At 52.2% G+C, this 26,296-nt stretch overlaps 1 protein-coding gene across 3 annotated transcripts in view; it reads left to right on the top strand.

Moving 5' to 3' along the window:
- LOC140661542 (zinc finger and BTB domain-containing protein 40-like) overlaps positions 1–26,296 on the top strand; it is a 134,582-nt gene that overhangs the window by 37,650 nt on the left and 70,636 nt on the right. For 2 of the 3 annotated variants that reach the window (XM_072883880.1, XM_072883879.1), the window contains 2 exons: positions 123–343; positions 1,088–4,204. The exons of the other annotated variant lie outside the window; for it this stretch is intronic. In XM_072883880.1, coding sequence (XP_072739981.1) covers positions 123–343; positions 1,088–1,279 — 413 coding nt within the window. In that variant the 3' untranslated portion in view covers positions 1,280–4,204. Of the gene's footprint in view, positions 1–122; positions 344–1,087; positions 4,205–26,296 lie in introns of those variants that run through there. 3 annotated transcript variants of the gene reach the window in all.

Below are 26,296 nucleotides of genomic sequence, written 5' to 3'. Positions count from 1 at the left end.
GCTGTGCTCTGAGTCCCTGGTGGGTTTCAGCCCTGCACATCCTGGCCATTTGTAGCTCCTTGTGCCCTCGGTCTGGCCCTGGCTGTCGCAGCCCAGGCTCAAGGCAGTGCTTCTTCCCCCAGGCTCCCAGCCATTTCGCTGCTTGTACTGCTTGGCATCCTTCCGCTTCCCAGGGGCCCTGCAGAACCATGTCACCACAGAGCACTTCAAGCAGATGGAGAGCACCTTCACATGCGAGCTCTGTGGGGAGCTCTTCCCCTCCCAGGGCGAGCTGGAGGGGCACTACAGCACTGAGCATCCCAAGGTGGTCTTCTCCCAAGCCACCATGGCCCAGATTGTGCAGGTAAAGACTGCTCTGTGCCGTAGCCGCTGTGGTTGTTCATCCATCCTCCCCCTCCAGCCCTCTTATTCTTCCCAAATCCACCCTGTGGCTCCTGTCACTCCTGATCCCTGATTCCCTCTTCTTAGAAGGGTCCAGGATGCAAGCCCCCCCAGCCCACAGTGCTCTGGGATTTCTGTGATAGTGCAGAGGGGAGGGGAAGGGAAGCTGGAGGGGAAGCAGCTCAGTCCTGGTTTTCAGGAGCTGAGGAGGAGGGACTGCGCAGAGGCTATTAAAGCTATTAAACTGCGCTGGTTACTCAGAGGCTATTAAAGCCCAGATGATATACCCCATGAGATTATAGCTGTTTTGTTGGAGGCCATATGCTAGGCTTGAACCCAGACTCTTTCTCCTCAATATCTCAGCCATCAGTGGAGAACAGCTCCTTGGATGAGGGAGCCCAGTGTGCAAGATTCCCTGGGCTGGCATTCCTCCAGTGGATAATCACAGGGTGTTTATTGTCTACGACTGCTTATTATAGCAATTTTCTGGAGATAAATATTTAAATTACTCTCCTGTCTTCTCTTTTGCATCATCAATGTGTGTGGTTTGGTGTTTCCCATTAGTGTCACGCCTATTGTAATCGCAGACCTCTGGCATGAGGCTAAATGTTATTACCAGAGCTGGGACTGGAAAAGATGTGGGTAACGAAGTGATTGTGGGGAAAGTGGTGCTCTAAATGTCTGACTCAGGTCATCTTCCACGCAGGTGATTCAGACGTCTGAGCAAGGAGCAGCAGAGCACATAATCTCTTTTGATGAGGCCCAACTTGCTGACTCCCAAGTCTTTGTGACGTTGCCCGAATCCCAAGTGAGCCAAGCTGGCTCCGAGCTGGTGGCAGTGACCATGGAGGACTTGTTTGATGACAAAGTCACTCTGATTTGTGAAGAAACCAAGTGAGAGTGAGCAGGAGCCTGCGTGTGGCACCTGATATCCACTGGACTGGTTCAGGAGCTGTACTGTGCTGCTCTAGCAGGGAGATTCAGGGTTTCTTTGGGAAAGCAACCCAGGTATGTGATGCTGCAAAAGAAGTGGCATACAGCAAGCACAGCATGACCAAGGACAGAAGAGGTTTATAGACATTCGCAAGGGCCTGGGAAGTCTCCCTGCAGTCAGCAGCTGCCAGCTCGGGTGAGCTGGACCACTCATCCCTCTCGGCTCAAGAGAAATAAAGAAGCAGAGGAAAAGATGGGAACTGGGTGTGTTCACATGTGTTCCTCCACTGCTGTGAACAGAGTGGAGGAGACTAGTCTAGTGCAGGGCAAAGTTGGGGTGGTATGGGTATGTGAAACCAAAGAAAAAGCTGTCCTGAGAATATGGGGTGGAGATTTTTATGGCTGAATCAGTGATGTGCTCGCAGGTATCTGCTACTCTGCAGGGAGAGTAAGGGCTGCTTTGTTTCTTCTCTTGCTTTCCCCTGTACCATTATGCTGCCTGCTGTGCCAGCTAGAAAAATCCCCCAGTGCAGAGCTTACATTTGAGCCTCTCTGCTCGAGCAGAGACTACTTGGGAGTTGTGCTAAATGGCTTCGGAGCTGTTTAGGTAATACCTTGTGTAGCATGGGTCTGATCCCATCCATGTTTTTGCTGCGGCTGTCCGTTACGAAGAAGGGTCACAGGCAGGTCTAAGCATCCACATCCTCTTTGTGAGCAAACAGCCCTGAGATCTCCCACCCCTCCTCTAATTTGCCAAGGACATGCTGAAGCTACCACATCGGAGAAACGAGGAGAAGCTGTGCCTGCATGCCAGGGCCTGTCGTTACTGGGATCAGTGAGTTGGCACTAATGAAGGTATTTCTGTCTGGGTGTGCAATAGCTGCTGTGACTGCACATAGCTGTTCCCTGTGGCACACAGGGCATTGCACAAAGCAATTGAGATACCTAATGCAAACTTTGCTTCCCCGGTACCAGCACAATGCAACAGCTTCATTGAAGCACACTGGCCCCTTTAAGGCTAAATTTAATAAAGCTTTTTTATCTGCAGTTTCCTCAAATATAATCTGATAATTAATGGTTTGCTGAATCTATTATGAAGTGCAATTAGATAGATGCAGGGTTCCTGTGGCTCTGAGGGGACTGGTAGCATTTATCTTCCTTTCCCTCATGCCAAAAGGTTGAACTCTGCCACTGCAATATTTACATACTGAGCGGTGATCCCCGCCGCATCTCACAGCCTGAGACCCTGCAGCGAGCAGTTTTATCACACTGCCCAGAGCCACGGGAGTGCAGAAGATGAACAGATTGGAGTTTTCCAGCAGCATCTTGTGCTGGCTGCTCACAGCCACCAGGCAGAGATGGTCACACAGGAGCGAGTCAAGGTGGTTGTGCCAGTGAGATAGTTTGTTGTTCCTGTTACAAGTTGGAGAGAAGTGAACAGCAAGGGGTCCCCCCAGGAGAGGGGCTTGGTTGAGCTAATGTTCTGCATGACACTTTTTGTGTGGGTGTGGCAGCAAGTATATGACCCTGTTGAAGTGTTGCACATGTTGAGAAGTGCTCTCACCTTTCTCTTCCTCGGTTGCATGCACAGTTTGTCCCCCAGGCTTTGCGGTGAAATGGAGGAAGCATGAGGTTAAGTTGCCACTGAATCCAGGAATGACCAGGAGATGGTGCTCAAGGTCTTGAGGATTAGTGCTAATGGCCAGGTGCCTCTGCACCTTTGCTGAAGCTCCTCTTAGCCTTCCCAGGCCCTGCCCAGCTCCTGGGCTGGCAGGCATGGATAGCCCTTGAGCTGCTGCCAAGCTGAAGGACAACTCCAAGCCCTGGCCAGGACACCTCCAAACCCTGGATCGCTCTGCTTAAAGAAGAGCCTGAAACTGGGCTGTGGCCACCTGTGGAGAGGGTAAAATACATCTGTTACTGAGGTAGAGCAGCAAAAAAGCCTGGGATCCCCCTCGGCCAGGAGGAGAGCAGAGGGGGAACTGCTGGAGACCATCTCATGCCTGCCTGGACACAGAAGAGCTGTGCGTGGTGCTTAGGATGAGTGCAGGGATAATGACAGAACAAGCAAGTACATCTTGATGGTCTTGGAGCAGATGTGTTGGGAGGTAAGCAGTGGATTTTGTGTCCCACAGGCTGGTGGAGATGGAAGCTGTTCCCCCTTTTCTGGCTCTATGTGGGCTGGGAGCTGTGGAAATCCTGCACAGGCTGTGTGAGTGCTCTGGAGTAGGGGATGAATTGTCCAGGCAATGCTTTGCAGATGTCCTAGCCTTCATTTGGGAACCAATATCTGCATGGAGCACTAGATGAAGCTGATCTCCCTTTGTTCCTGAAAAAACGGAGGAAGAGTAAAGGTTTAGCAGGGCTTGGGGAGAAGTTGCCTTATTTATAGCCCTTTCATAAGGCAGAGGGAGGTTAGCTAGGGAAGAGCATGCAAATGATGCGTTTTGGCTTTGATCTGTTTGGTCGCTGTTGACTGAGTGTTGTCACAGTTGAAGGGGGACGGTGTAGCTCACACATCAGGCGCAGTTCAGGCTCACGTCTCCTGTTTAGGGCCATCTCTCCTGCCTTTGTGCCCTGCAAGAGCCTGTATGGATGTATATCCATACAGAGTCCTGCCAGCAGTATACACCTAGCTCGGCAGCTGTACAGAGACCATCAAGCATCTCCTGTATCATTATGAGGGGATAATCACTCAGATGCCCCCATTCCAGTTCCTTCTTGATGGATGAAATATGCATTTCAGAGCAAATTGCAGTGTTAGCAACACCTATGTCCTACCTGGAAGGAAGATGCGTTTCCCAGGGCACATCCTGGTCTGGTGTGCACAATGCTGAAGATGCGGATCACTAGCGATTTCTTGTTATGCTGCATATTCTTTTTTCTCTGTAAAAATAAAACATGGAGAATGAAAGATGTAGCTGCACAGTGTCATGTGAAGCAATTGATCCGAAGGAAAATTCCTTATTTCTGAAAATGTGATTTTTGCAGGTCTGCTCCCTGGTGCTGGATGACTTATTGGGTTATGTGGGGTCCTGTCCCCCTCTTGGCTTTGGTGCCATCCTCTGTAAGGAAGCAGAGGAGCTATTGCCAGGTCAGGCTGGAGCACGGGACCGTCCTGCGCTTCGCTGTGTCCTGTTGCAGGTGCCAGATGCTTTTGGAAAAAGGGCAGAGTGCCTGTAACAGAAGCCTGGGGAGTATTGTCCCATGGAGGACGTTGGATCAGTTAATGATTTGTGTATCTCCATGCATTAATTGGTGCCATTTAGAGTGCAGGACTAAGCTTGTGACTGTTAGGAAATGTCTGTTTTCTGCACGACTTTAATTCTGACCTGTTGTCTGTCCTGTTCACTGAAGGAAACAGTGAAGGTTCACTGAATGAAACATTTGGAAAAAGGCAGGGTGCTGCTGGTTATGGCAATGGCTCTGAGCAGCCCTCACTTGGCATTTCCCAATGCAAAGTGTAATTTGCAGCCCCAAGGTGTTATTTTAACACAGTATATGCAAATTCTGTGCTCTGGGCTTTGTTTTTGGTTTGGTGTTTTTGGTATTTTCTTTTAAATCCAGCCCATCTGTGATTAGGTGCAAAGGTGCTGCTGCCTTGCCCAGGAGTGAGGGATGGAGGTGGTGGGAGCACAGAGAGCTTGGACGTTGCTTGAGGCCTCTCCTGGGGGAGAGGAGGAGGAGAGCAGGTACCAGTGGTCTGAAAACCCTCTGTGTGAGTTGGGCAAGCCCTGGCAGCCCCTGCACCCCGGCTGATGCTGATGTCTTGGCAGATTTCATTATTGATCTGGCAGGCTGCCAGCATGTCCCCAGTGAATTCAAGCACTGGAAAGAGGAAGCAACGTTTTCAACAGCCTCCAGCTCAGCCAGCACCAAGCGGCGTTTCGCAGGGCAGAGATGAGATGCTTCAGCAGCCAGAGGGATTTCCATGTCCCGAATACTGGTGGTTTGCTGCAGACGGTGAAAGCCGAGGTGCTTCCCCAGGAGATGAGCTCAGTAACCTTTTGTAATGGGGAGGAGCAGGATGGCTAATGGAGGGGGCTCGGCTGCCTCTCCAGCATCGGTTAATGCATCTAATCCCCCAGCACAGTCAGCTGTACTGTGCCTCGTTGCAGTAAGTCACTACGATTCCTAATTTCCTGCATTAAAACAGTAATTCCTTTTATCAGGTCTCCAGCTAGCCTTTCGCACACAATGAGAGCGCAAGCAGAAGCTCTCACTTTGCCTTCCCTGCACCATTTATGATCATTCAAAGCAGGAAATCTGCCCAGGTTTCTAATCATATTTAAGCAAACCTGATAAAGTGTTGCTCTTAGTCTATTTAATATGAGACACGTGGATGCTGTGTAGCACCTGCTGTTAAGTTGCTATGTATAATTCTCATCTACAAACAGGAGCGGGGCTGGGAAGTGCCCATGGGTCGGACCATGGCACCTGTTTCTGTGACCTGCAAGGAAACAGAAAGTCCTTGCTGGCAAAGCGAGCGGGCGAGACAGAGGCTGGAGGAGCAATAAGGAGCAGTGGGGATCCAAATTGCCTGGCATGCAGGCACAGTCGAGCTGTGTGCATCTTAGCACCGCTAAATGTCAGGCTGGATATCTGGGAAGAGGCGATGCCGGCTGCGTGGAGAGAGGGGGGAACTGTGGTCAGGATGTCTGAAAGCATGAGGTCTTGAGGTCTGCTGGTCATAACTGGAGGTGTGCAGAGCTGTGAGCGATGTTTGGGGGCTTTAGTAGCTGCTTTTGGCAGAAGTTGGGAGGTGTTTACTGCTGCTCCCTGCTCTGAGCATTGCTGTGACTAGATGTCATTCCCATACAGCTGCTCACCCACAGCAGCATATGACAAGTAAATGACGAACTGGAGACTGTGCAGGCAACAACTAGCAGCACAAATCAAGGGCTGGAAAATCTGCCTTATTGCACAAGAGTGCAGGAGCTCTAATTGCTTGGTGTGTCTAAGGAATGACCTGGTGGCAGCGTTCACCCACCTATGCCAGGGGACTGTGTTCACTCCAGTCTCTGTACTCTAGCAAAGGCAAAGTGCTGAGGGGCATCAATGTTAGTAAGAGTCCATCTGTACAGAGCACAAATGCTTGGGTTTGCCTTATTTCTATTCCCCTCTTGGACATCCTTGAGATGCCCAGCATTGAGGGCAGTCCAGACAGCGACCTTTTCACCTTTTCACTTCTAACAGGAGCAGTTGATCCTTGTCTTCTTCCTGGGGAGCTCAGGGTCAAGTTTGCTGGCTGATATTTCCTTCATCCCCTGGATCAGGGATACTTAGAGCCCTGCAGCATATGGGAAGCCTTGTCTGGGCAGGCTGTCTGCTTGCGTTCTTCTCTGTGCTTCCCAGACCTTCTCCCACTGCCCCAGAGCCTCTTGCAGATGGGGAGGGCTGGCCAGGATGGGTCTGTTGTACACATCCTCGCTCGGAGCATGAAGTAGCTGCCAACAAATGGGTCTGTCCAGATAGATTAGATCTAGGTTGGTGCCATGCAAAATCGTCTCAGCCCACAGGTCTTCCAGCCACTGGAGGCTTCCCAGCAGAGATGGAGTTTGCTCTCCTCCTTTTGGCTGTAATAAGGTGAGCAGAGCCCTGCCTCAGGTTTCAAACTGCCTGTGGAGATAATCCGTACCCCTCCAGCTGTGCTGAACCTGCTAACAGGCACGATGATGGCTTTCCCTGACATGTGAATCTGCCCAAGGAGGCCAAGGCCATATGCCACCTACTCCATGGTGTTGGCTTTCTTGGCTAGCACTTTGGTAGGGAAGGGTTGAGCTCCAGTCCTTGCCATCCACCCTTATCCCTCTGCTATGCTGTGCTTCACCTGGACAAGGTTTCCCTGCAGGTTCATCGCAGGCTTCCACCCACCTTCACCTGGGCTTCGTCATCACCCAGAGCATCTTCTCCAAAGCTTGTCCCATGGAGATAGCGCATCTCAACATACGCTTGAGCCCCAAGCGTATGTTGCCATGAGCTGAGCCCCATGCAGGGCTTTGCTGTCTGTAGATACTACATGTGGATGCACATCTGGAAAGTCTCCAATTGCTGGTAAATATACTCCCATTCTGGCCTTCTGCAGGAGTTGCAGGGAGGGCTCTGTGCTGGGTGGAAGATGGGTGGGATGGCTGGAAGGACCCCTTGGCAATTACAAACATGTGGCTGGTTCCCTTTATCCAACTTGCATTGCTTTCACTTGTTCCAGCCCAGAGGCTACAGTTGAGACAGTATTTAGAGCAGGGCCGCCCTGTCAGTTGATAATGCCATAATAATGTTACATTTGTTTAGCCCATTGCACTTCAAACCTTAAGTTGTTTCTTTTGTCTCTGAGCATTTAATAGCTGTTGTTATTGAGCTGTCCGGTGACACACAGGGCTTTTTCCAGCATGATTATAGATGATAGTGAATTTGGCGATACGCAGGAGTAGGTCAGATGATCCCTATGGCGTGTGTGAACTTTCATTTATCAATGCTACGTTTCTCTTGCAGCGAAACTGGTCTCTGTTAGCAGTGAATTCCCTCTGCAGCTCCCTACAGTCTCTCTCATCGACTAACCCAGATAATCCTCTGCTATCTGCCACATCTCAGTAGATCTATTAAACACACAAAAGTTCTGGTGTCCTTGTGCGTAACCAGGGTAGGTTGCAAGATTTTAAATCCCCCAGTGCAGGATACTGTCAAAGTTTTATTGAAAGTCTAAATAAATAAACCACTTTTACTCATCTATTTCTCAGTGGTTCAAGAGGGCTTTTCTTTTTTAGAGGTGAGGCACTGTTGTTCACTTGATGGGCTAGTTCAGATTATCGGCGATACAGCTGACCAGGAGTTGATGCAGCTGATGGGACACTATGGTAGGTGATTGGATGTGGGATCCCAGGAGCTTTGCACAGTTGAGGTTGGGTCTGCCTACAGCTCTAGTGGAGGATGAGGACAGTAGGACTTGCTTTAGGGGTTCACAGTGACTTACTTTCATGCTGAAGAAACCAAAACATCACCCCTGCTGTGTGTCCAAACTCTCTTTGCCTGTGTCCCTCTGGGATATGCCAGTGACTGCCAAGCTTTGGCAGGCTCTGTCTCCTCCTCCAGTTAGTCTTAGGAGGGCCAGCAGAGCACGTAGCACAGAGAGAGCATTACTGCTGATACTTCTCGTTTCTTGTGTGTCGGTACCTGTCCCCTCCTTCCCGTTTCTCACTGCAAAAGGCTCTACTGCTCCTGCATGCCTAATGCAGACATTGCAGAAGGATGATTCAGCACTTGGCAGAGAATTGCAAACACCTGAGAGATTATTTGGAACGTCTTGGAGCAGCACTGGGAACGACAGGGTGATCAGAGTCCCTGCACTCCTCCGTGTGTCAGCCACATCCCTGCGCAGCTGCGTGCCCAAGCAGATGTGGGACGTAGCCCTGGGACAGCCTGGCACGCTGCCGACTGCTGCATTCCTGCCTCTGCAACCTGCCTGGCTGCTTTCCCCCTGCCAAAGCTCTGTAGCCCTGGCAGGGACCCTGAGCTCCACTTTCCCTTCCGGGGAGCAGGGAGCTCACCTTGCCAAAGCCATCGAACACAATTTCCTTTTTCTGTGTCACGAGCCCATTACTGGGGCTGTGCTCATGCCAGGTGCTCGCAGGGAGAAGTCTCCTGTTGGGAACAATCGCTTCCCCTGGGCTGGGGCAGGGGGGGGGATTACTCAGACCTGTAATTTGAGGGGGGACTAAATGGTGTTGGTTTAAACATGAAAGCAGCTGGGCTGTCTCCTGCGATGGGAAGCAGAAAGAGACTGAAAGCAGCTGGGATCAATGGCTGCAGGTCAGGGGGATGTATGTAGCCCTTAGCTGGTGATGGGCTCCAGCAGGGGCTGTAGGACCTGCCTGACCCTGGCTGGGCCCTTAGGGCTCGGATATTGGCATTTCCAGTGCTCCCTGATCCCCCAGAGCACCTCTGCTGGCTTGGTCCTGAGCCCACCGCACCATGCTGCAGGGCTGATGGGTGGTGTCTTGGGGGGAAAAACAGACTGCTGGTGCTCTGGAGGCACCAAACGAGCCTTTGGGGGCTGGAGCCTGGTAGTTTAACCTCCAGAAGCTGTCTGGCTGGAGGTCCCAGTGATGAGGGCTGGGGGGGGTCTCCCTCCCTTATCATGGGGGAGCCATCCCCATCTTCTGGTCTCGTTTGTTTGGGGCAGGAATCTGCTCATCAGTGGGTTGCTCCATTTTGTTCTGGCCCTGTCCACTGTGCCGCGTCGCTCCCTGCCTTCAGTGAGCTCTCTTTGCGGATCTTCCTCCATGCTCTGTACACGGGGCTGCGTGGGCTGGACAGACCTGGACCAGGTTTCCCCTCCCAACCCTGTGCAAGTGTGACCAGAAGAATTGTCTGCTGAGACAGAGTGCCTCTTGCCTTGTCCTGGCATCGCCGGCTGGCCCCATTGGTGCTGAGTGTGGGGGAACCAGCCTGGAAACTCTCCCCTGCAGGCAGTGGTGGGGGGCAGAGTCTTCCAGCTGCATGCCCAAGGGATGGTCTACAAGAGCAGAGCATCTCACGGGCATGCACAGGTGCCCTGGTGCCCCCACCTGCTCTGCTATAGATGGCTCCAGTGGTGATGGGGGGGAGCAGGGGCGTGCTCACACAAGGCTGCATTGGTGCCTGGTCTCGTAGGAGGAGCAGTGGCAGAGCGGAGCGGCTGTTGCTGGGCAGGCTGATGGAAGAAGAGGATTATGACAAACAGTATTACCAGGGAGCGCTTTCCCCCCTGTGCTTTTTTTTTTTTTTTTTAAGCTCAGATAATGCAGAACACATTCACGGAGATTTCGTCTCAGTTTTCCCCCAAAAAATCTTTCGTCTGCGATGAAGCCTGAGACATCTCCAGCACAAAGAATTCTTTTTTTTTTTTTTTAAAGTTGTTAACGCCTGAAAAGAGGGGTTTAGGAGAGAATGACCTTCGGTGTCGGTTATAATCTCACTGCACGAGTCTCTAATATCACTTGCTCACAAGAATACATACACCCAGCTTCCTCCAGAGCATCCTTCAAGAAAATCGATGAGGAAACAGGATTTGTCATGCTGGTCCAGGTCGCTCAGGATCGTCTCTTCAGAAGCAACTGGTCTCATGCTCCAAAGGTGAAAATCCAGTGCCACCCATGTAAACACTTCTGCAGCAGCCTGATGGGGAAAGTCCCTTTGGAGCACTGCAGCCCCCTCAGCTTTTAAGTAAATGTTTTGGTCATCCCTGTTGGAGGGCCAAACCCCCTTACACTGCTGTAAAGCCTGTGAGTGTTGTCCAGGCTGAAATGAATTTAGGGGCCACTTGGCAGGACTTGCTCCAGGCCCCTCGTGTCCAGGGGACCAGCTCTGGACGTACATACTCCAGGATGCTCCACCTGTGAAATCATGGTTTCAAACACAGTGAAGCAGAAGTCATAGCTGATGGGCACTGTTGATGGTCACCTATAGAAGGATGCTGGCTGAATGCCCTGCCTCTGTGTGCTGTTAAACGCTGCAGCATGAACCATCTATACCAGCATGGCATCTCCAAGTGCTTTGTGATGTTGGGAGAAAAAAGGCACAGCAAGGATTTGAGCGGGGGGAGGTGGGGGTGGGGGGTTGAACTAGATGATCTCCAGAGGTCCTGTCCAACTTCAACTACTCTGCAATTCTGTGATTGCAATTTTTTTGCAGATCTCTCCAATTCTTCCCCCAAGGATTGAGTCTATGGCTGGGCTTCCCTACTGCAGCACAGAGCAGCATCAGGCAAACCTGAAACTCAAGAGAGCTGCATCCATTTTCCTGCTAGAGAAAAAATGGACCAAACCCAAGAGACCTTTGGCGTGGGCTTCAGTGCAGCCCTAGTGCCAAGACAGGATGGAGCCAGACAACTTGAGATGGACAGTTTGTCTCACCTGGCTCCTGGGGGCAGAATATCTGACTCCCAGTTATGCTGTGGATCCAGAAAGACTGATGTGTGATACTTTGATTTGCTCTTTCCAGAGCCAGAGAGGTTTCCTGTGCTTCAGTTGACCATTTGGCAGCTCTGTGCCCACGCAATAGCCCTATGGCACCACTGTTACAACTGCTCCTACTTGTGTGAAGAAATGAAGGGGCAGTTTCTGACCTCTTCTACTTCCTACAGGTCCCACCAGCTGCATCTTTCTGTGAATATGATTTGGACCCATCTCTGGAGGTGCCAAAATGTTGGGTCCCTGGACCACACTGCTCACTTGTCCCAGTGATGCTGATCTGACCTTGCAGTTTCCACAAGTACCTGGACATCTGGGTGGATGGCAGCTCCATCCTGCCAGTATTGCAGTTTTGGGGACTCGGGCTTGTTGTGACAGTGCAAGACACCACAAGGTAGGTCCTACAAGCAGTGGGACCATACACCTGAGCAGTGCATCATGGTGAACACCCTAACTGGGGTCAAGCAGAGATACCAGCACCTCTCTCTTTGTGTCCAGCCTCCGTGCTGGCCGTGGCTGCTTGCCAGCCTGATGCTGTCCTTCCAGGGGTTTCCTTTCTTTGAGGAAGCTGGTCTTACTTGGTAATGCTTGATGCCTGTCCCCCTTTTGGGAGGACAGGGCCAACCATCCTCCCCCCTGCGGTGTTGCTGTGGCTCTAAGCCACATACTCCATCTGTGCCGGGGACACAGTGGCTCTTGCTGCCTGCAGGCACATCCCAGCATTTGCAGAGTTGTTTTAACTTTGCCCTTCTGCCTTCTGTTCACTATCTTCCAGATCTGCCCTTTCTGATTTTCTCCATGCTGCTGTCTCCAGGGCCTCTCCAGCTCCAGAATGGTATCTGGCCTCGTAGAAAGGACATTTCCGCTCTGGGCGAGCTCCAGCCTGTCCTCAGTGGGGCTGGAGAAAACTCTCATGGTACCAAGGCAAGCAGCCTGGTCGTGTTCACTCTGAAAACCCCTCGCTTGTGTAAGCTGTAATGCGCTTAGGTCACCGTTATTCCTACCCAGGAACCATGCAGTGGGTTAGCTTGACTATTTCTTTTAGCAATCACCCTGCTTAAAGAGCAGGTACCACAAAGGATGCTGGCTTACTGCCGATCACAAAACAAGGCTGCAAAAACCAGCCTCTTGTGTCTCACCACTGCTGCGGTACTCCTGGCTGTACCTCCAGTGGGCAAATCCAGTCCACTTGCAAGATTTTGTCTCCCGCTGGGCGCACAGAGGCATGCAGATCTTTTAATGACAGCTGAGATTTGTAAGTATTGACTTCATTATTCAGTGATTAAAATATTCCAGCTTCATTGCGACACAGGGGTGCATTAATGATTTATAGTATTGCATTTTGATTCAACACCTTAGCAAACTTTAAAAGCAGCTTGTGCCATGGATTCTGCTGAAATCTGGAAATTAAATCTGAAAATTTAGTAGTTCATTGGCTTGAAAGATAGGAAAATGGGCTAGATGCACCATGCAGAAAAAAATCTTAAAGAGTCTTTGAAGAGTGACCGTAACCCAGACGGGCACATGGATGCACCCGTTGCCTGAGGAGGCGGCGCTGGCCCTGTGTGGGGGGCAGCATCCATCTCCACACATGATGGGAGGCTGGCGCGTGGCTTGGCTGCTCTGACCCTCTGTCATTCTTCACGAGGCAGCTTTTGCAGAGTTTTAAGTCTCTTCTAATGTGATGGGTCCTGGGATTAGGGGGGCTTCCAAGAGTGTTTCTAGGCCATGGGGGCTCCTAGCCCAGCACCTCTCTCCATGCCGCTGTCCCACCTCCCCATGGGACACTGCCCTGTGACCAATTGTCCCAGTAGACCATCCCAACCCTTTCTCTTGCTTCTCTGGTGTAGGAGGCTGGGAGTGGGAGTTGTGTCTTTGCTGTCCCTGCAGGGAATCCAGCATCACTTAGCGTCTGTCTCCATCCTCTGCCTCACCTGCTATTATCAGCAAACACTTTGCGACCTGTTTGTCTGAATCTCTTGTACACAGTGGGGTTCCCCATCGATTGCTTTATTTCTTACCTCTGCTCTTAGGAAACCCCTGGGACTGTGTCTTTTGCCTGCATCCTGAGACAAGCAGGAGGGACAGTGAGGTGGGGAGTGCGACCTGCTCTGGATGCAGGGTGTTTCAGAGGTACGAAGGAGAGAAGGGATGTTTCACTCCAGATGTTCCCGTTGCAAGATCTGCCCCTTGAACTGATGGCTGTGGCAGTCTCAGCCCCTGGGGACCCCCAGGTCCCCTTTGGGTGTGTTGTCCCCATCCCCTTTTATCCCCACTCCCTTCACAGCCCAATTAGCTGCTTGCTTAAGGTACTGCAAACCTCACTTGATAAGTTTACCTAATTGCTTCACTTAAGTTAATTACTTCTTGGCTGAACAAGAAAGCAACATAATTGATGTCAAAGCGTATTTGTCACTTCAATTAACGTCCTGGGAGTGGGGAACTTGGCACTCCTGCCCTTGCACCCTTCCTTCCCGGCTGCAGCCACAGAGGCGGCTGGCAGCACTCTGCTCCCTGTGGCTCCCAGCTGTTGCAGGAGAGTGGAGATGGGTGCTGTGCCTCGGGCAGCCCTGCCATGCGTGTGTATCCTCCTGGGGCAGGCCACAATACACTGGTGATGCTGCCTCCTGCCCCCGCCTCTTGCTGGACCCTGGGAGCAGGCAGCAGCTTCCAGGCAATGGTGATAAGTCCCATTATATGGCACTGCCTGCCGGATGCATGGGCAGGGGAGGTGAAGGCAGAGAGGCTGCCCAGCGCGTCGGTAATGAGAGCAATTACCTGTGGTGTGGGCAGCAAGCACCTTTTGCATTAACCTATTGATGGGGAAAGAGATGACTGTCATGGTTCCAGCCTGCCCTGCACGGGGAGTGGCTTCATGGGGACAGCCAGCAGCCAGATCCAGACCATACCCCGCGAAAGACTAAATTCAGCTCATGCTCTGGCTGCATGCAGGCTGGGGTTTGGGTCAGGACACAGCCTCAAGTGACTTATTTGAGTCCTGGCTGTTTGCTAGGAGTTAGGATAGCTGGCAGGATGCTGGGCTAAGGTCTCTCCTGCTAAATGAGGCTGGCAGCGATTGTAAGGGAGTTTGCACCCGCTTCTTTCTTTCGGAGGGTTTTTTTCTCTTCCCTTTGCATCTGAAAGGATTTGAGGCAGTAGGTTAGCTAATAAAAAGCTTTTCCTGGGAGCGGCTGCCTGCAGGACGTGGGGTGAATGCCCCGGAGAAAACGCCTCCCACTCCAGTGAAATCTTCCTCCCGTGACCTGCACCGGGAGGTGAACTTTTGTGCGAGAGAAAGATAATCCCCTTTGCTCACCGGGACTGAAAGCTCTGTGATAAAAGCTTTATTCAAGATCAAAGGCATGTGCTGCTTTTTTGGGGTTTTTTTTGTTTTGGTTTTTTTTTTTTTTTAAACTACTACCTTAAACAAAAAGTTTGGTTTATGCTGGATTGAAGCTCCAAGCGGTGACAGCTCTGGAGCTCGTCTTCCCGGCTGGTGCTGGCAGGGAGCAGGATGGTGTGGGGATGTAAGGCACCGTGACCATTATCCTGGCACAGAGAGGGTTCAGGGGCTCAGCTCTGTTTCCCGTTGCACAAAACCACTCAGGGTTCAGGTTCCCTTTCACTCCGGGGGATTATCTGGGCAGCTGGAGGAGGCGGGGGATAGCCTGGGGAATGGTTTGCATTTGATGTTGCTTAGCAGTTTCATCTGCACGAGTGTCCGGTGGGGGCTTTGCTCAGGGGTCCGAGAAACCTCCTGCGATGGAGGTGACACAAAGGGCTGTGGGCTTTTCTTGGCAGTGAGCTGGTCAATGGGGGGGGGTGTTGTGCTGGTTTGCACTTCAAAAGCCATGAGATGGGCTTCCAAAACTATGAGCTCAGCTACAAATTGCAGGGTTGTTTCTTCATTATCGGAGCCCCAGCGCTGAGACCCTTTTTATTGCTTTCTTCCCAGCAGCAGACTTTTTCCTGCAGCCAGCCAGGCTGGTAACTAGTAAAAATGAAGCCAAAGTGCCTCTTTTCAGGGTGCTGTGTGTCCTGTATCAACACCCATGTCCTCAGGACATCCCACGCTGTGGGATACCCGGTATCTGAGGTCCCCTTGTGTTGTTGGGTATATCACAGGACACCCAACTGCAGGACTCCCCACATCATGGGACACCCCAAACACATGTACCTTGTGTCTCTGGACACCTTTTAGTGTAAGATACCCCATACCCCGTCCTGCAGTGTAGAAGGGCAGCTATAACATGAGAAGCTCGTTTGCCAGGACCACGCATTTCAGACAGTGAAATAAGTCCCATGTAACCCTACTTTCACCCCCAGTACTGATTTTCACATCACAGCCAAGTGTTCCTATGTGTAAAATGGCAGAGGGTCTCTCACTTACTTCCACCGCTACATCCTCTCCGCATTTAGCCCTTTGTAAAGTGAGGGATCACAGGTTGAACTGTGTGCTCAGGATAACTCCTCTGAAGCTAATGGACTTACTATGGTTCCTCATTTCAGAGCTAAGCTCAGCAATCCTGGTCTCAGTGGGAGAAAAAAAAATATCTCCAGGAATGAAATTTACTCTGTCGAGTGTGACACTTTTTGCATGGAGATAAACCTCGCTCCTCTGTGTGGCTTCTGCATGGGCCAGTCCCTCAGCTGTCCTCCTTAGCCCTCCAGGCACTGCTGGGCAGGCAGCCCGTGAGCCCGGTCCCAGCTCTGCTGCACCCAGACCTGGAGCAAAGTGGGGTTCCACCTGTGCTGAACGAGGGATGTCAGATGATGTTTGCCAGCTTGTTCTTATGAAAATCTGTTGGTCCACAGGCCTGGGCATTGGGAAAGACCAACTTGCCTTATGCTGTTAGAGAAATAAAACTATTTAGAGAATCAGGGTTGACTCTGATGTATCTGCTCTCCAGCATCCCTCCAGCTGGCTCAGGCACAACTGTCTCACCAGATCAGCATTAGGCTGGGAGATCATTATCCCCGGCAGGATGCCAGGAGCCAGGAAGGGTGGACGAGCAGCTATATGGCTGATAGGATGTCACCACCTGCAGTCTGAAGCCTGCTTTACCTTCTGCTTCTGCTACGTGACCTTCCCCTGCACCCACAAGCAGATACCAACTTGGATGTGTCGCTGAGAAGATGGCTACTGAGGTTGAAATGAGGGAAGGAGCAAGCCCAGGGGACTGACTTGAGTTGAGATCCCATGAGTTGGGATCTCATGGTCCAAGCAGAGAGAAGGGGTTAGCCCACACAGATTTAGGAAAGGAGAACAACTTTCCCTGTGCAGCCCATGAAGACCATGGCCATATCTTAGGCTGCTACCAGCGAGTGGGTTTGGAGAGGCTGACACAGGGATTGCTCCTGATCCCTGGTGGGCACAGGTCAGCAAACTCTTCACTGAGACTCACCACAGAGCGGAGTGAAAAATCAGCATGTCCTTATGCATCTCTCCAGAGCCAGGGGTGATACAGACACTTGGTCCCACTGAAGTGTTGCAGGACTCTACCTTGCAGCTTGAGGTCTGTCTTTAATTAAAGGAGGGCAACTGAATTGGGATAGTTCCCAGAGCTTGGGGAGGATTTTCCTTCCCTGGGAAGAAGATGCAGGAGGTTTGTAATGTGGGGAAGAGCTTCCCCTGAGGGCTGGGCCGACACCGAGCTCTTCTGCTGTCTTCTGTGGTGGAGCAATGTCCCCCTCCATGCCGTGCAGCAGCTTGTACCAGCGTGGCTGCCAAGGATGTGGCCGCAAGCCATGCAGAGCTGTCTGAGAGCAGTCAGGGAAGAGGTGGGCAGAGGAGAGGGGCACAGCCCAGACCTCTTCTGATGGGAATTGTCCTTTTCTTTAGAGTCAAAGCTCCTCTCTCAAAGGGGTCATTCTGGACACGGGGGAACCAGCAGCACAGCAGCTGATGGAAGTGCACTCTCACTGGGTAATCCAAGAGCTCTAATGATCTGCCTTTGATCTCCTATTCAATGGGGAGATTTATTACAGCTTTCATTTCAAGTCAGAACTGATGAATTTCAGTGGACCTGTCGAGTGGCTACAATCTGGAGGCATTTATCTTTCAGGAGGAAGAGACAGTCTACTCTCTTTGTCTCTTTGAAATGATGGGGGCAGACATAGTACCCAGCTAGTGAGGGTCAAATGATACCTGCTGCATGTTAGCAAGGTCTGCCTTACTCAGGGCAGGCTCCCTGCTCCAGCTGTGGCACAGCAGCTGCTTCAGTGGCCTTTCGACTCTGGCACAAAGTTATTCTGCTTAATACGTGTTGCTCTCCCTCTTGCCTGCTTTAGCGCCTACACCATCTAACAGTATTTTCACTTGATACCTCTCCACTGAAGCAGGTCTACAGCAGCAGATGCCTTATACAAACACTGGGATGGCCTGTGCCATCCTGCGGCACATGGAAAAGCTGGGGATCTTTGCTAAATAGTAACAATTTCATCATTGCTAAGAGCCACAGAAGAGCTCTCAGGTATTACTTGCAGCCTCTTATCAGTTTGAAGGCTGCTCCTCGGCAGGGCCTGCTCCGGGCACCTCTTTGTGCTGTCGCTGCTGCTCCCTGCCTGCACCCAGCAGCAGCAATGGCAGGAGTGCATTTTCTGTTACATATTAGCGCTGGTTTGGGATTTGGCTTGGACTAAGAGATGCGTTCCAACATTTAGCATCTGCAGGTATTTCTCCCAGTCTCCAGAGCTGGTCCCGTTGCTTTGGTTCACCCTCTACCCCATCTCATCCCCATCTCTCCCGCCAAGGAAGAGGCTTTCCCTTGGTTGGAGACTGCACCTTCCCGACGCTCTGTCTCAGTGCTGCAATGTTTGTCCTGGGAGCACTGCACTGGTGAAAACAGCATCCTTGCAAGCTCCCACCGCTGTCCTGACCATACCAGTCATCTTCGCCCTGCACCACTGTGCCGATGTGGTCCCACTGTGCAGCTCTGCCTGTGCAGAGCCTGGCAAGCTCTGCACTGGCAGTGGCACCTCCATGGCGCCGTCATGCTCCCTCCCATCAGCAGACAACAAAGAGGCTCCGATGTGCTTCTGCTCTTGAGCAGGGATGGGCTCTCCTGGGACAGGCTTGGCTGCGTTCCCTGGCTCATCTCCGCTTTACGAGTGGTTGTCTGAGTATGCTGCCAGCCCCGTGGACTCCGTGTCAAGCCCTTGATCCTTTGCTCCAGTGGGACCTGTGGTGGCAGTGGGAGATCTTTCCTCTCCTTTCTTCCGTGGTCCCTTTGAGGATCTTGCCCACGGGAGCCTCAGGGGCAGGGCAGCAGCAGGATTGCTGGGCTGCTTGGGCTCTCCTTTGCCATGTGTGGTCCCTCAGGACCCTGCTGCTGGCCCCGGTCACACGCCCCAGGGAAGAGCCACATCCCTGGACCAGCACAGCTCAGTGGCATGCAGGGGTTTTGGGTGGAAAAGAGCTGGGTAGCAAGCACTGGTGCAGCCAGTGGCAGGAGAGATTCATGTGGTCCATGCAGACAAAGAGTAAGTGCTGTGGAGAGGTGGCACCATCCCAAAGGGCCTTTTGAGGAGCCAGGGTGCAGCCAGAGTGCTGGAGTAACCCAGATGCATTGCGCAATGGGATGGACATGGGACTTTCTGGGAGCAATGCCTGGCCCGGCTGGCTGCATCTCTGTAGCTTTGGTTTGTTATAAAGGGATTCGTTGATTTGGGCTCTGCAGCAAGACAGGTTAAGCCAATTTAAAGGAGCTAAAACCTTTTCTTGCTCCTGACCATGATGCCTGCTTCCTGGTGTTCATCTCCGTCCCACTGACAGTGGGATTGCACATGACTTGCATGGATGGATGCTGGTGACATCATGCCATGAGCCTTCTGCCATGTGCCCAGGGCTGCTCCGCTGGCCCAGCACAGCTGTGCCATGCAGTGTCTAGGGAGCATGTGCTGCCCCATGGGGCCTCGGGATCAGGGGGACTGTGTGAAAGCCAACTGTCCTCCAGCACATCCCCGAGCCGCACGCGTGTGGGTGTAAAGCTGCGTGCATGGGATGTGTGACCTGGTCCCTGTGCCACACCCCCATCTATTTCCAGGCTGTCCTGCTGTGGCCGTGCAGCACAGCTGCAGTTTGCATGTGTGGGTGACAGTGGCAGGGCAAGAGCCACCCGTTGTCAGTCTGTCCCCTAATCCATCCTGCAGACGAGCGGCTGCCTGCCTGGCAGATAGCGCTGGGAGGGCTGCTGCTCCCTGCTATGGATTGCTAAAGAGCAGCCACCATATTGATTGGCCCTGTCACCACTTGAGGGATGTATTCTTGTGAACAGCCTCCACCATTAGCAGCCTGCTCGCATGTTGGCTGCATCAAGGGCCATCAAGGTCTCTACCCCCAGCGGGTGCAGCAAGGACAGGTCTAGGGCTCGTGGCTGCACTCAGCGACTCGTGCCCCAGAAGGCCAGACCATGAGGATGGCTGAGGTAACCCTCAGCAGTGCAGGAGGGGGAAGGAAAAGACCAAGATGGTGGTGTTCCAGGGATTCAGGAGATGAGGAGATGCTTAGTGAGCATGTCTGGTGAGCTTACCACGGGCACATGGCAGAGGTATGGATCCTTCCAGCTCATGCTTTGTGCCTGCTGGATTTGATAGGCTTCAATGTCTTCAGTGGGATTAAGGATGCAGGAGGATGACTGGGGCTGGAGAGTGTTCTTTTTTTTTTCCCAGAAAATGCTGATTTGCTAATGTCAAAGCCAGTAGTATGAAATGGCTGGCTTGGACAAAAATGCCTCTTTGGAAAAAGTAGGATTCAGGAGTCTCCAAATTTCTAAAGTGACCCCTTTGGATGCCGTCAGATTGGAGAAACTCAGGATCTCTTTGTTCAGAGCTGGTCTGTGCTTCGACAGGAAAATGATGATTCCTCTCCTGGTTGGAGAGGCAAAACTCATTCACAGTCCTTCACGTGCTTGTGGGGAGTGGGGCATGTTTGCTGGGCCTGTGCTGTTTGCAGATGCTATTTCTGCTTCTGGAAGGAAAACAGTGACCCACTATCTGCGAGAAGAGTTGTGATGTGCTGCACCAGCCTATCTATATGGCATCAGGCTCTGCACCAGCCTTTCCAAAATCTGCTCGCTCGTGTTAGTGGGTTGTTTATTTATCTCTTGAGTGGGCAAATAAGATATATGTAGTTTTCTTTTCATCTGCCCCCCATTAACATAATGCTGAGCAGGAGAGCAGATCTGAGTGGTGCTGTCAGACTTCATTACAGGGATCCAGCCCAAAGAGACACGTAGCTCTGGGAGCTTGCTGCAAGGCCATCCGTCAAGCCAGACCCAACTGTCCATATGCAGACAAAATGTCAGGCCCCCAGCAGAGAGAGGCGAGCACGTGATTCCCTCTGTTCAGCACAGACTGAGCTACTCTTGCCATTAATCCTTCCGGAGAGCGTGGCTCCTTTCTTGGGTAGCATTGAAGAGATCTTTGTTTTCTAGTTACATATCTGCATTCATGGTGCAGTTACCCGATTTCTGCCTCTCAAGCTGCCCCAGTGGACCCTGAGTTATTCGCCACCAGACACCAAGGCTGATGCCAAACCCAAATGGATGATAAAGCTTTTCATGAACACTATGGAACTATATTTGCCTCTCTGACAAATCCTTTCTTTGAGCAAGATGTTGAAGGGATGCTCTCTTCAGGTTGTGCGTGTTGGTTTGAAGGTCCCCTTGGACCAGCAGATGGTAAATTGTCACCAGCCTGCAGAAATTCAGACTAGTTCTTCCTTCCCCACAGGGCACAGACCAGACACCCTCTGCAAACAGCTCATGGCCTGGGCTTCTCCCTCCATACCCGTCCTGCAAAGCCAGCCTTTCTGCCCTGCCCTGGGGAACAGCCCACAGCAGAGGAGGTTAGCTAAGCTAGTTCTGGGAAAGACCTCCAGAAGGAAGGCTGTAGCCATAGACACGCAGAACAAGGACACAAAGAAGCACAAATGAAGAAATGGGCAGCAACCTGGCTCACGATCTGTGAGGGCTGAAGTAGGCAAGACCCTGAGGGGAGACATCACCCTGTAACCACCATTGCCTCCCAAAGTGTGTTAAAGCCAGTTTGTTATCACTAGTGCTGGAGATAGGATTATTGACTGATGTCCTGTGCCCCCTCTGTCATGAACAAGTGATCCTGGCCAGACCACTTGAACAGTCATATGGGTGCTGGGGGTGAGTGGATGAGGTCATTGTGGAAATGGCATTAAATAAAATCCCCTTCCCATTCATGCAATCTCCCAGTGAGGTTTTTACATCAACTTTCTGCATTTTGAGATCATCAATGGGATCTTTCCTAGTAAAAACAAGCAAGTTTAAAGGGAGAAGTCTCAAGATCACTTCCTGATGAGTGGGACGTGGCCATTGCACTGCTCCCTGGACTGACACCGTGTCTGTGCCTGGGATGCGCAGTCCCTGCTCCCTCCTCCAGCCCACTTCTTGACGCCGTGTGATCCCACGGGGAAACAATCCCATCTTTCTCACAAGCTTGCCAAATCACTGAGGAAATGTCCTGAAAAAGAACTCCCATGACATGCAAGGCTCTCTGGGATCAGTGAAAGGGGATATTTGGGGAGCTGACACCCTGGCTCGTGGAAGCCTGTTTGTTCTTGCAATGTCCATGTGCAAGGGCTGAGCTGGAAAGCTCCCCAGGCTTGAGCTTGCAGTGCAAGGACTGCTCGGCAAGTGGCTGCCTCTTAGGTCATTAAAGCAGAAAATGGTGACGTTTAAAGCCTTTCTCCCTAAGAGGAAGTGGCAGACACAATGAAAAGTTAATGATGGTGGCTGTGCCTTGCTGAGTCTGGATTCTCCCCTTCCCTGCCATCCCCTCCACTCTCCAATTAATGCCCTGGCTGAATGGCCGGGCCAGGGTGTGTTTGCCAAGACAGGAGGTGGCAGGGCAGAGATGGATCGGAGGAGGCACCAGCTGCTCCTCTCATCACATGGAGCAGATGAAAGGAACAATCCTCTGTGTGTTTGATACAGGATCAGAGGCCCCTGCACTGCCTCCTCCTCTCCTGTTGCAGCCAGTGTCTTGGGAGCCGAACATTACAATGGCAGTAATAAGGAGCATGGCAGCTCTTGTTACTGATGCCCAGTGGTTTTGGTGCTTAGGGTGAGCGATGGAGATGTCTGTCCCATTGGGGACAAGATGCTGCTGCCCTTGGCCCAGGGTGCACACCTGCTGACACTGCCGGTGCCTGCAAAGGGATGGTGAGCTGCTGTGGGAAAGGCAAAGCAACTGGAGCCTACAGCATCCCATCCTCTGGCATCATCTTAGAAAGAGGGCGATTAACAGCCCAGAGCTGCAAGAAATTTGTTTCTGGCATGGCTTTCTGGCTGTCCTGCTGCTTTCCCGTCCAGGCTGCTGGCAGCCAAAGTGACGGGGTTTTTGGGGGGAACGCAAGGGGATGAGGTGAGACATTGAAAACCAGGTTTGGAGATTTGAAGCTCCAGCTTAGACAGCGCCTTGCCCAAGGTGATCAGGATGTGATACCACCAATTGCAGACCAGCTGGCCACCAGTTTGCCAAAAGCAACAGTGGTGAGATGTGCCCAGTGATCCCTGGACACTGCTTCTCCTTCCAAGTCGGAGGCTCATGACCCTTGGCAAACTGCAGTTGCTGCTTCAAGCCCTCCTCCTGCCTGGTGGATTTTGAGTTGCACAGCAGAAACACATGCTCATAACCCTGGCACTGGCTTCCCTGCTTGCTGCTCTCCCCTGGGAAGTTGGGGTGGTGGGCTATACACAACACAGTCTGCATGACCCCCAGAAAGTCCCCACCCCATCCAGACACTTTGGTGTTGGACCCGACCAAGGCTGGGAAATGCAGCCAAACACCAAGAATTAACCAAGATGGTGGAGAAAAAACTCACTATGAACCCCGATGGTGTAGTTGTTTGATTTGGTCTGTGCCTCCTTATGCCCCTTTGTCAGAAATCCAGGGCAAATCCACAGTAAACAGCTAATGATTTGGAAGAGACATTCAGCCCCGGACTGTAGCGACCTTTCTAACAAAACCTGCAATGAAAGCCTCTGCTCAGCAAGTGCCATGTGTGCTTGCGATGGCAGGAGCTCATCTCTCCGTCTGTGTTGGTTCAATTTGCATTAGCCTGGGAAAATGTCACAGGTTACATGCTCTGGGGCAAATTCTGCTCCATCTTTTTCTGCAGTTCAGGGGGGAATTGGCCACACTTCCTGCCTCTGACCCACTCCCAACCCCTCTCAGAGCTGTGTGAAATCTGCAGCCAATAGCTCTTGGCTTGAAGACTTTATGTGTAAAGACACAGGAGTGTAACTAGTGCCACTCAAAATCCCATCACATCAGCTTGGTATTGAAAGAAATAGCTCTATCCAAAAGCAGCTGACATCTCAAGGTTTCGGGCTGACAGGGAAACCTCTGCTTAGAGATTCGGGGCAGGCAGAGGAAACGGGATGCCCTGGGCTAGCAGGGCTGGGGAAAGAGCCAGCAGTGGCTGGCTGCCTCCTGGGTAGGCAGCAATGCTGTGCTCACCCTCTCAGGAGAGGGGAGGATGGTGTGGTGCAAAGCCTGGGAGAAGAGGTTGATACTCATACTAAGGGCCATTATTTCTGGGCAAATGTCTGGGTTGGACTGAACTGGAGCTGGAGGTCAACCCAGTTTTGTCCGTGTTGAGAAATATTCACTAATGGGAGAGGCTACAGCTGTTCTTGGGGCCACTGGCCACCACCCCACTGTGGCCAGCTACTGGTTTCCAGTGTCCCGGTGTGCTTCCTGTAATCCCACCATGCTCTTTGGCTTGTGAGGACCTTGGGGGCTGTGAATCTCTGTGTTCATCCCCGACAGGCACCCAGCTTGGAGGTGCAAGGCATGTGGGGTTTGTGTTAGGAGGAACCACTACTGGGACTGACCCTCTTTTTCAAACTGGTGCCAGATGATCAGAGGTGGTCTGTCCTGGGCTCCTGCTGGCTCTGCTGCAGCTTCGCAGGGATGGTCTGGGGGTCTCCAGGGCCCTTCCTTGTGGCTCAGCTACCTCTGGGGCAGCAGGTTGCTGACTCTGGTCTGTCTGGAAGGTGCTGGAAGAAAGCACAGCATGGAAAAAGCCAGCGTCCAGGGGACCGGACTTGCTTTCATGGGACTGATCCTGGCTCTGCATCCTCCCCAGTGGGCTGCGACGAGCTGCACGTCCTGCACATCACATCAACTCTGGGAACCACTGGTCCCTGGATTGGGACTGGAGAGGGCCCCTCTCCCCTTGTCACCAAGCTGGCTCTGCTAACGAGGCAGCTCCTCATTTGCATGGGCTTGTGATGCTGCGACCAGGAGGTTGGCTCCAAGGGCATGAACGCGGGAACAGCACTGACCTGTCTTTGCCATCTTCTCTCCGAGTGCCAGCCTGTCCTCCTTAATGGGGAGCCTTGAAATGACTTGTTCATTTATCCTAATGCAGTAAGAGCCCGGTTTGAGTGTGGTCTTTGTGCAGGAGCAAACTGTCTCTGCTCCCTGGAAAGGCAGTATTATGCTGTCTCTCGCACTCCAATATGCTAATACACCAACTCCCTGCAATTTCATTTTCAACAGGGACTAATTTAAAAGAAATGACCAGCCTGCCAGTGGACTTCAAAGATATCTTTTGATGAGTTTTAGCAGCTTCAGCAAAACTCTAATTTGAATTTCAGTGGCTGCCGTGTGATTTTCTCAGTGACAGTTAAGAGAGATGATAGCGCCAGCTCCATCTGTCATTGGAGCCTCTCCTCTTCCCTCTTTTCACTGATTTGTTACAGAGGGGGGGAAAGCAGAGAGGGGAAAAGTTGAAAGAGAGGGTGGCTAAATTCTGGCGCCCTTGTGCAGAGGCGCACAAAGGGGAAATGTGGAGCTGGGAGGCGATGGGGGGCTGCTGGGCAGCATCCCTGCCAGCGCAGGCAGCACGCTCGGCAGTTCCAGGGGTTTTGACAAAACAGTGTAATGGCTCAGGCAATCCGGGTTAAACTGATAACGGCACAGAAAATGCTTTCATGGGGAAATTAGCAAGCATTTTCTCTCCGAATTGGCTGCCCAGGCCAGCAGCCCAGGGAAGATGAGCTCTTGCAGCAGGGGAAAATGGCAGGCAGGTTTTCGGCTTATCTGTCAACAACTGCCCCCCTGAAATCCTGCACCCTGGCTGCTGCTATCCCCTTCGTGGTTCAATGCATTTCATTCAGGGTCTCAGCAATAGATGGCAAGCTCCAGCTGCTGGAGTCTGCAAGCTGCAGCATGGCCAGGATTGGGGCAACATGTCACCCAGTGCCGGTGAAAAACGGGACAGAGCACCACCAGGCAGCAGGGCCAATGCAGGGACTGTCTCCATCTCATATGTTGGTCCTCCACCTCACCACCACATGCACCGCTCTCTGCAAAGGCGGCAGAGCCTCCTGGATGGATGCAGCACAGCTCCTGCTCCCCCTCTCATGTCTGGAGCTGCCCCTGTTATGGTTGTCACCTGTGATTTCATGCTCCCTCTTACATCTTTAGTTTCCCTTGTCAGAGACAGCTTCATCGCTGGCTCCCCTATGCCTTGGGGAGTCCTCTCACACTGAGCTGGCAGCTTTGGGGGCAGAGGCGCTGCAGCCTTTTGTTCCTGCAGACCCGGATTTACGTCCTCCGTCTGATGCTCATGGACAGAGCCACGGCCGGGTGCGTTTATGCGCCAGTCCCAGCATCCGAGCTTGCCCTCCTCTCACAGGGAAGCCCTGGCCCAGATGACAGGAGCCACTCGGGGCTGCTCTGGCTGGCCGGAGTATCCGGGCGGCGTGGGAGTAGCTGTCAATCCCACCATAAGCTCCAGGCAAGCTGATCAGGACCTGTTCAGCTCATGTAAAATCTGGGATTAGAGACTGGTTCGAGTGCCCCCTGTTTCCGATTACAGCTGCTCCCGGAGACCTAGGCCAGGAGTCACGCTGGCAAGGCCTTGTTTCATGCATGCTCGCTGGTACCCTGCATTGCTAGCTTGTCCCTGGGAGTGGGATGCTCCCAGTTGAGGTTTCTTAGTGGTGAGCATCCTGCTAGTGCTCCACCCCACACTGATGCCAGGCTGG

This window comes from Ciconia boyciana, chromosome 19 (assembly GCF_034638445.1).
Source record: "Ciconia boyciana chromosome 19, ASM3463844v1, whole genome shotgun sequence".
Classification (NCBI taxonomy): domain Eukaryota; kingdom Metazoa; phylum Chordata; class Aves; order Ciconiiformes; family Ciconiidae; genus Ciconia; species Ciconia boyciana.
The sequence above is the reverse complement of the archived record's forward strand: the minus strand, read 5'-3'. Positions and strand labels throughout refer to the sequence as shown.